Source organism: Sciurus carolinensis, chromosome 1 (assembly GCF_902686445.1).
Source record: "Sciurus carolinensis chromosome 1, mSciCar1.2, whole genome shotgun sequence".
NCBI classification, from domain to species: domain Eukaryota; kingdom Metazoa; phylum Chordata; class Mammalia; order Rodentia; family Sciuridae; genus Sciurus; species Sciurus carolinensis.
The window spans coordinates 122,022,015-122,032,317 of record NC_062213.1 but is presented as its reverse complement, the minus strand read 5'-3'; the positions used below and the strand labels follow the sequence as shown (position 1 = coordinate 122,032,317).

General features: G+C 41.9%; 1 protein-coding gene across 1 annotated transcript; it reads right to left on the bottom strand.

Annotated features, from left to right (window-relative positions):
* Positions 1-1,623: 1,623 nt before the first annotated feature.
* On the bottom strand, positions 1,624-10,303 carry LOC124993821 (putative neuroblastoma breakpoint family member 5). The gene is made up of 4 exons (XM_047565608.1): positions 10,279-10,303; positions 4,547-4,756; positions 2,588-2,690; positions 1,624-1,771 (listed from the first exon to the last, which is right to left on the bottom strand). Exons 1-4 carry the CDS (start codon positions 10,301-10,303, stop codon positions 1,624-1,626), a joined length of 486 nt encoding a protein of 161 aa, XP_047421564.1.

The following is a 10,303-nucleotide window of genomic DNA, read 5'->3' as shown; positions in this document are numbered from 1 at the left end:
ACTCTCCTCCTCTGCACCATTCTCTGAAATCAAATTCACAAATGTCCAGTTAGTCATTGAGTAGTTCCACATCAGTCACTACAAACACATTGGGGTCCTGATCGTGGATACATAAATATCAATGGAGGACCTGTTGGTGAGCCTAAAGTTCTTCTCTGGAGGCAGCTCATGAGGACTCCATTCAAAGGTGAACTGCACTCATACCAACCATATTTCTCAGGGCCCACTGCAATTCATGTTCAGAAGACTAACTGGAGTGGAGAGGTGTAGGAACACAGGGAAGCACTTGGCAAAGTCACAGACCAATGCGTAAGCAGACTGAAACCTGAGATTGAATCACAGGAGTGTGTGATGCTTCTGCATCCACACCTCACCCACAGGGCTCCAATAGTAGCAGAGAAAGGAATCTTCACGAACTATAGACTCAATGCTGGGATGCACTGGTGCACGCCTGTAATCCCAGTGGCTGAGGAGGTTGAGACAGGAGGATCGCTGAGTTCAAAAGCCAGCCTCAGAAATTCATCGGGGTAATAGGTAACTCAGTGAGACCCTGTCTCCTAAATAAAATACAATATAGGACTGGGAATGTGGCTTAGTGATAGAAGTGTCCTTGAGTTCAATACAAAAAAAAAAACTTCAAAAAAAAATTAACTTGGACACAGAGCTTCCACTTCTTGCAAAAATTAAATAACTATGATTCACAGACACAGGTGCAAAATACAAAGTATTTTTGTAAATCTACTATAGATGACAAGGAAGAAAATCTAACCTAGGTGACCTTGGGTGCCGTGGGATTGTTCGTTGTGAAGGTGGATACAGCACAGGGAAACTATTCTCTGGGGCACTGCACCTTGAAGGTACGGGACATTATACATTTTCCAAAATACACAGAATATACAACTAGAGTAAAACTAAAGAAGTCAATTGACCTTTAATCAGTAATTTATCAATCCTGCCTTATCAGTAATGAGAAGTCATAGCAATTGAGCCCATGATGGGTTCCTAGGAGAAATTCTCTCTAGCAAAGGAGATGGAAGTATAAAGTAACATTTCCCATCATCACATGTTACTATGTCAAGGTCTGAAATTCCAAAGTCTGACGTTCTGTATCTTTTTAAACAAGCTCTTCAATATTTCATTTCCACACATGATAGCTCTAAAATACTGCCTGCATTTATTTAGACATAAAGAAATGGAAATTCAAGAGCAATAAAATGATCCCTGGCCCACAATTACTAAGGGAAGCAGTCATGCTGGAGGTTGGGCAACTCCTTACTCCTGGACTCCTGTCACCTCCCTCTTCTCTACTTTAATATGTAAGGATGCTGCCTCCTCATCTAGAGGCCACATTCCATCAGGACACAAGGACAGAGCTGAACTGCTAGGACTTCCTTGGGGTGCAATTACCTTTCGTGTTCCCATTCAGGCAGCCCTAATTTTACCATGCCCTAAATATGAAATGGAAAACAAAAAAGCTGTTCAAAAATGTCACTTTGGGAGTGGAGATTCCTGTGATTCAGGAACCATGATGTAGCTCAGTGTATTCAGGGCCTGAGACCAGCCCTACCTGGGCTGAGTTTGAGGATGAGGCGATCTGCCAGCTTATACATGGAAACAAGCAGTTCACTGCAATTTGTGGCTGTCAGAACTGTGCAGAGTGAGGAGTTCCCACAGATGCTCTCTGATAAGTAATGAAACATTTTTCCCATGACGTACTCTATTCCTCAGTTCAGACAGCTCCTGGGTTTGATGGTCGATGATATTGGATTCCCTGAGGTAGAAGAGAGAAAAATTTAGGCTTACAGAGTTGAACAATACATTATATGGACTTTGACACAGATTTCTGTGAGAACATCTCCAAGTTGTCCTCTTTGCAGAATTCTCCTTGACTGTAGCAAAGTTGTGGGGTGGGGGTACACAAAGCACACTCCTGTCACCAGAAAGTGCTCTGAGACTGCGCGACATGCCCTCATCTACTATTCTCTCATCAAAGGCACATCTTCCTGAATCTCCTTCATAAAAATGCCCCTTAGTACTCATGTGGCCAAGGACATTCCTTCATGGAAACAGACTTAGTGCATTGTGCCTAGATGGGATGTAAGCCACACACATAAATGTGTCCTGATCCTGGGGTTAACGCAGCTGGGGTTAACGGAACAATGAAAGTAGAAGAGATCAACAGATTCAAGGAATGAAATCTCTGCTGAGTGAAAGGTTACTGAGCCTTACTCTGTCAGGAGGAGAAGTGGACTAAGAGTAAATGAGATAGCACTTACACAACCTTGTGGCTACCCCAAGGTCACACCACTAGGTTGCTCAATTTAACTCGCCTAATTTTAGATTTGGTGAGTATATTAGCTCGATGCATTTTGAAATAATGGAAATGAAGCTTTTCATAACAATTTTAGACCATATTGTACCATATTATTTCTTGCCTAATTGTTTTATAAATGTCTATGTGGCATGCGCCTGCCATGGGACTCTGTGCTCTTCTTGCTCAAATGAGCTCTTACTTCCCCCAGCTGAGCTGCCCTAATTCACACTCACATACCTTCCCTCCTGCCTGCACTGGGCAGAGCCCCCTCACCTTAGCTGCTCTTCTACCGTCAGTCTCTCGGCCAGTTCCCCGTCATGGGACTGCATCTTCTCCCCCAACACGGAAACAATTAGGTCGTTGTCCTTGTTGCATTCTGAGAAGAGACAGATGTGCCTTCCTCAGTAGACAGCTGGACATGCTACTCTGGGTACTGCCTTCAGAGGAGGCAGGCCCACCCCAGGGACAACAGGAACTTCAGTCCCAGCCTCTATGCAGGGACCCCACCTCTTGAAATCTCCCCAAATACATGGTATTTGATGATCCTCACTTTAAAGATGAGAAAAGAAGCTCAAGGACATAGGAACTGTCATGAGAGTGATTCAACGTATTTGGCAGGTAGGGTCACATCTAACTCTGAATCCTGGACAACTGTCATTACCAAAACTAAAGTCCCTTAAGTTAAATACTGAGCTGGGAATGAAGCATTGATTCCTTGTACACTAAGGAAGACCCCAAAGGACTACACGGCTGAAGGTTCCCTGTGCTCACAATTTCAAGAAAAAGCAAATATCTCTAAGATAAAAAATTGTATCTGGATGCTTTTGGGTAAAGTATAAGGCTTAAGACTGTAAATGTCTAAAAGAAATATGTCCAACACTAGTAAGTTTGTCTTAAATGAGAGGTAACAGAATAAGGAACTATGGGTGTTTCCTTGGTCCCAGGCACTGATGTAAGATCTTGAAGAGGACTAACACATTCGTACATTACAAACCATAGATGTAGAATTGTATAACGCAAGAGCAGAGTAGGAAACTGGGGGGAAGAAAAACACAAAACCATTGCTTGATTAGAGCCCAGGAGACTGGCTGGTTCCCACATGCAACACACAGTTAACCCAACAGGTTCTTGAGGGATATTTTTCTTTTTCAATATCAATTTTTTCCTACAATTAAATGATTCTGAGAAAAGAGATTAATAAAAAATGGTCTGCCTTATTCCAAACCTCATTTCTTGAATTCCTTAGCAGACTTCTATACTTACTTCTTTGGTATTCCTTCCACATTAAAAATTGTACCACTAATTTTTGAAAACAAATCTGGTGAAGGAAGAAAATTTGAGCTCAGTGGCAGCAAGGATTTTTCTAAGGATAGTGATTAACACAGGTCTTTGTTTCCATTATTCCTTTAGTCCCAACAGCCCACCTTATGGAAAAGGGCAATGGGCTCCATTTCCAGGCTAACTATGGGAGAGGAGGGCCTGCCCTGCAGCACTGCTTGGATTTCCCTGGGGCTGGTGGTTTCCCCCCACCTACCCTTATTCTCACTTTGATCTAGAGTGTGCTATGGATTCTTTGATGTTCCAGAAACACCTTCCACTGCAATGCACGGAGAAGTCTCTCCGGCAGTTCTAACAAGAGCCTGTACCCTGGAACCAGGGCCTCACCAACAGAGTTCCTGGTCTGTGGTATCACTTCTGGATACCTTGGTTTCCGTTAGCAGTAGACCATATTCAACTCCCTTAAACAAGGTCTGGGCTCTATCACACTGGTTCCCAGCATTACCAGAAAGTGCTGTCCAATTAGTACTCAACAGAAGCTTGAACTGAAGGGAGGATCATTAGTCCCAGACCTTTAGAACAACATGATTGTTATATGTCTGTAGGATCTGATATGGTAGAGAGAGGATCCTAATAAAAAAAAGATGTGAGCTACTCTTGAGGATGAAAAGGTATTTCCATGCCTCTAGTTGCTGGGAATTAACCCTATTCCCACCCTACATTTCCTTGTAAACTAGAAGTTGCTGTAGTCTTTGTGCCTCATTATTCCATTGTCAGCAAAAGGAAGGCAAAAATCCAATACCTGTTCTTGCAGAAATGTGCTAACAATGGGATGTATTTTGAGGAAAAAAAGGAGAATAAATTTTGGAGAAAATCTTATTCTCAGAGGGGAAACAGATCATCACACCTCACTTTAGTGACTGCAAACTTATCTACGACTCATCTACCACTTACGATACTTCTGGAGCTGCTTTGCCAGGGAGTAGGTCGTAGATTTACAAATGAGAAATTTTTCTCTGAGGTCCTGGAAAGCCTGCTTGCTCTGTTGTAACTGAGAATGCAATTCCAGGATGACTTCTTCAAGATCCATTTCTTCCCCTACATTAGGAGAAGAACTGACAGGTACTGCCATGATGTTTTTAGCAGTACCGTCACAGCCAGGGCCTGCAAAGAAGAAACCCAGGCATGTCATAGGTTAAAAACAAATGAAACAAGTAGGATTCACCAGAACTAAGGGACGACAGTAGCAGTCATGATTAACTTACTGTTGAGAACAGATTAGTCAACAACCCACAACACTTGAAAGTCCTTCACCCTCCAAACAAGGCTCTGTCTGTAGCTACGACTCAGACAGCACTGAGGAGGTAGGGCTGAGTGCGCCAGGTAACAGGCTAACAGAATTAGAAGGTGGGACGTGTCATGGAATGTGAGGAGCCCCTCCCTTCCAGTGGCCAGGCTGATTCACTGGTCTCTTGAGAAGGGAGAAGGTCACCACAGGTGTGGACCACCACTCATCTGCCAGTCTCAGTAGTTGTGTACCCTTATGCCATTATTACCAACTTCTATTTGCAATCCCTCCCCAAACTCAACATATTTCACATTTCTTCTAAGTGTGTATGTTGAGAATCCTCAAAGCACAAATGGTTTCCTAAAATGCTGTATTATCTACAGGGCTACCCAGTAGTCTCCTCATTATTTCTTTAATATTAAAGAGGATCTTAAAGCTTTTTCTCAAGTGAAAAATGCAAACTGGCAACAGGGAAACAGTTAAGATGTTCTTCCCTGAATTTACAAGAATTATTTCTAAAGCCATAAAAAATACAGAACAAAGATTACTCTAACACTAAAAAAGTAAAGTATGAGTGTTTGAAATTATTTTCTACACATTATGAATATTATCTTTTTTTAAAATTGTGGCCTCTTCTCTCTCTCTGGAACATTTGTTGGTGTATAAGGCTCTAAAGAAGTCCTCACTTCCATTAGAAAAGTTCCTATTGGTTCAGGTGAAGACAGGATGAATTTGGTAGAGAATGGTTGCAGATCATACAGTACATATTAAGTGTACACTTGGTCCAAAGTTCTGCACTCCTTTTCTAAGAAACAATGCTACTCTGACTCAGCTCACGTCCTGTTTCAGAAACCTCAAATCCTTTTCTCCACTACTATCTGCCCAGTGGACAAACTCCTCCTCCTCCTATGTCTCCTACCTTTCCTTTCTTGGCCCCAGAGTCATAGCCATCTTTCCAGCTTGTTTAATGCATGAGGGGCCTCTCTGGGGTCAGTGAAAGTCTTGGCTACTTGGTATAGGGCCACCAATTGGGTCACTTAGGAATGTATTTTCTCTAAAAGTCACAAGAAGCTACTAAGTGCAGAGAATATTCTCTCACTATAGAACAATTAACCCCACTCATATATTGAATTCCTCTGGCTTCACTTTCTGCACAAACACATATTCAGGCTTTCCAGACCATCTCTATGTGGCTTCCCTTGATTTTGCTACCATTTAAATATGATCTGAGAATAGAAACATGAAGGGAAACCATGCTGTGTTTGTGAACCCTCAACTGTGGGACACTCATTGGAAGAGATTTTCCAGATTCCTCTTGTAGCAAATCCTCAGCAGATAGAGGCCAGTGCTGACTCTGCTCTTCACTGCAATCTTCCCTTCACCAGATTGGGCTATTGGTGTCTGCTATCGATGTTCTCACCTATTGAGAACAATGGCTGAATTTGGAGCAGACATTTTAAGCTCCTTTCAGTTAGGGCTGGATACCCTTCCTAGCATGCCCCAATGAAACAAGCACAATGCTTTACCCATAGAAGCTCAGCAAATGCATTCATTGAGCTTAGCTCACATAAGATGTAAGTGCTCTAGAAAAGTGGAGATTTTATAGTTTATAAACATGATAAGGTAAACAGAGGAGCAAAGCATGGGTGTTAGTTGATTTTAAGAACACAAGAGTTATCAACTGCCATTTACTTGAACATAAGAAAGCCAGGATTTTAGCCACACTCTCCTCCCTTTGTACTGCAAACCTGAAAATTACTTCAATTCTTTCCCTGCATTTGAAATGAACTTTAAGAAAAAATAAGAGTTACATGTGGAGGGATATGAACAACATCAGTTTGTTTTGAAGTGGATAGAGAATGCTGAGGTTAAGAGAAAACATCATGAAAATTTTCACAAGGATGAACTTATATGTCTCACCTACCTTGCCTCTTTTCTTTCTCCTGCTGGACAGAACACACTCAGTAGCTACTGATGTCATCAGAATCATCTCCAGACAGTGAGAATATGAATTTCTATGAGATAATCTGGAGACCAGGTGTTGCTAGTAGTCTTGAGAAGCTGCCCATTATTATGCAGAGACCTGTTACAAACAACCACTAGGAGCCTCAACTTGACTACCAACATTTTTTGACACAGAACTGACTATATTCACCAATTAGCCCATTATCAATTCTTGGATTTGCTGGTCACCAGATTGACAGCTCTGTGAAAGCTAAGATTATGTTCCATCTATCTCTCTAGTCATAGTTTCCATTGAAGACCAAGCACTGAGGCACTAAGCAGGGTCCACTCAATGAATGCAAAAAAGTGGTTGCAGACCACTGTTATTAGAATTAAGTCCCTTTATAATGTCATCAAAAGTCTTCCTGTTAGGACCCCTTCAATGAGTCCATGAGAGTCAGATACATCACTGTGCATATGATGCTGAAGATCAAACTGTCCTCAGAACAGTTTGTGTTTCCCACCTATAAACTCACATTGCAATTTAGGGTTGTAATCAGGGCTCTGGTCAGTTTTAACTTTTTCATTTGTATAAAAGTTAAAGGTTGACTGAAAAAAGACTTCAGGGATGACTTACTCTTGTTCTAAAAGATGGGTTTTAGAGAAGTGTCCATGTGCCAATGATTGATGAAAACCATTCCTCCCAGAGTAAAGAGGAAGCGGAGTTGAGGGAGCTGGAAGAAAGGAAATACAGCCTACGAACTGTGGGATTTCAGAGACACTGCCATCTGTTTAAAAGATGATTTTCATCATAGATGGACACTGTGTTGGCTCTGCCTCAGTGACACAATTACACAGATAACAGAACAGGAAAGAGTTCAGAGTGAAAACCATAGGAGTGGGTGAAGTGCATAAACAAAGTTGAATTTTACACCCACCTATCCAGCGAATACAACCTCCTGCATTTGGAAAGTTGCAGAGAATTTGTGCCTTCTAGGGTCTTCCTATCAATAGTTGACCTCATATGATATGTTGTTGTTGTTGTGTAGGTGCTATTTTTGTTATGGCACAACAGGTCATGATCTTGGGATAACAGTCCAGAAACAAGTTATTCACATCATTCTCACTTCAGGGTTTAGAAAGCAACAAGTGATTTTTTTTTTAAGGGCAAGAAGTCCCCAAGACTCCTTAGATCCCTTTGGACAGTTCCACTCTACAAATATCATAAAGAAAATCAATTACCTGGTAAGAGGACTATGTCGTCTTTGGTTATGTGAACAATATCATGGAAACAGTCACTTTATACCTTTGATTATGGCGTTCACAGCTACTTTTGATCTCATGATGTGTATTTTAGAACACTCAAACCCCATTATACTACCTTTGCTTATTAGCCTTGATCATTCATTGTTACATGGAATCTAGTGACTCTCCCATCTTCTTCTTCATCCGTCTCATCATATTCTGCAAAACAATGGAGAAATGTCCAAAGTCATTAAATAGCTCTATTTTGCACATTTCCATACAGCAGCCTACCTGAGCCTCCTGGCATAAATTATGTGTTTATGAATTTAGGATGCACACACAGGATTGTATTGAATAATCTCATACGTTGAATTTAAAGAAATGCTCTGTGTTGATGTGCTGATCCTTCATGTGCACTCACGAGGTGTCTGGATCATTATGGCAGGCTCTGAGTTCAATGGCAGAGTCTAAATGTACTTTTGTCTCATGGTCACTGGATGCTTGTCCAGGTTCCTCTGGATTCCTATAGTTACATCTCTATTCTTTATACAAAACTCATTCCCAGGCTTAAGTGTTCTGCATGTCTCCACAGTCCTCAAACAGAACCTATTCCCTGTTGTGCACTTCTTTCCATATTGAGAGTTTGGTACTCATCTCCAAGGTGGCTTCCGCAGTGTACTATGGGCAATTTCTCTTTGGAATCTGTTCTAATATGAACCAACATTTCTACCACCACATTGTTTTTTTTAACTGAAGCAACCCCAAACATGAACCACCACTATGGAATCTTAAAATAAATCCATGGGAATCCCTTCATTCAATTGCTACAGCTAAACGCAACACATTATTTGATTCACTTTACAGGAGAGAAAGCAAAAACACCAGAAGGCAGAAGTGAACCATGTGCCTACAGGTATAAAAGCCAGAGCTCAGGAAGAGCTGGGGAAACTTTACTAGTCCAGTCTCTCTGCCCTCTAAGAATCTGCCTCCTGTCCTTGAGCACTGGTAATTGCTACCTCTTGTGCCAGAGGCCACACACCATTGGGGAGGACAGAGAGAGTTGGAATACCATCACCTCCGATATAATGCAGCTGTCCTTTTGTTCCCGCCCACACTGTACTCATCCTGCCATGGCCTTGACTGTGATGGAGAAACCAGAACATCTGGTGAAATGTTACTGGTGGAGGGGTGGACTGTCCCGTGAACCAGGGACTTCAGAGCACCTCAGTGTGATCAAGCCCACCCAACCTGCACTGAGACTGAGGCAAGGCTTTCTGCCAGCCCTCAGCCAGTTACTTCTGAATGTCCTGCCCCTTGCTAGCTATCAGGGTCTTCCTGTGGGAGGAATTTTTTTAAGATGCTGACTTAGGTAGAAGGAAGAATCTCTCTTCTTGTATTTTCTGGCTTAATTGATGCAGTCCTTACACCTGAACTTGGATCAGAAAATAATATTTCCTAAGGTGGTATAGAGACATTTTCAGAATGGGAAAATGGGATTTCTCTCTCTCAAACACCTTCCAATTGTGATTTTGGCTCATTTCTTATAAACTGCAACATTTTTTCTCATTACATTTTATAAGCTGTAGCCCAGTGAAGACATGATCCTGAGTCATCAATAGAAGCCCAGTTCTTCTGACTCTTAATGGTAGGATGGCATGTGATATTTTTATTTTTCAGTTTGTTTGGTTGTTGCTATAAAGTGACCCATACAGGAAACATATGTCTCTTCCTTGGAGCCAAGAAAACATGGTACCATTTCCAAACATAGATGTGATTTTGCCATCCTTCTTGGATAGCCATGAATGCTCAAAGAACATTGTTGAGAATTTACATTTAACAGGACAAGTAAAGGATAAGTCAGATAACTCACTGCAAAACAATCATTTGGACTGATGATGAGGCATCTGCATGTTGAAGAACTGTCTGAGTTTCCTTGGATACATTCACTCTCCTCACCCCTGCCTGCATTGCTCCATACCTTGCATTTGCCAGTGAGTGCCCAGGTGGGACAGGTGTGGCTGTAAGTAGGAAGAGTGTAAGCTAACTGACCCACCCAATGTGCTTCAAACCTGGTCCTAGTGTTTTACTCAAACCAATGAGTGACCACAGTACCTGGCTGCAAGGAGATCTCCCTACCTTCCCAGAGGGCTGAAATTAAAGAACACTGAGGTTACCTGAGAAGTCTTCTTCTTCTAAGGGGTGTACTCACTTGCCACATCCAGAGTAAACCACAT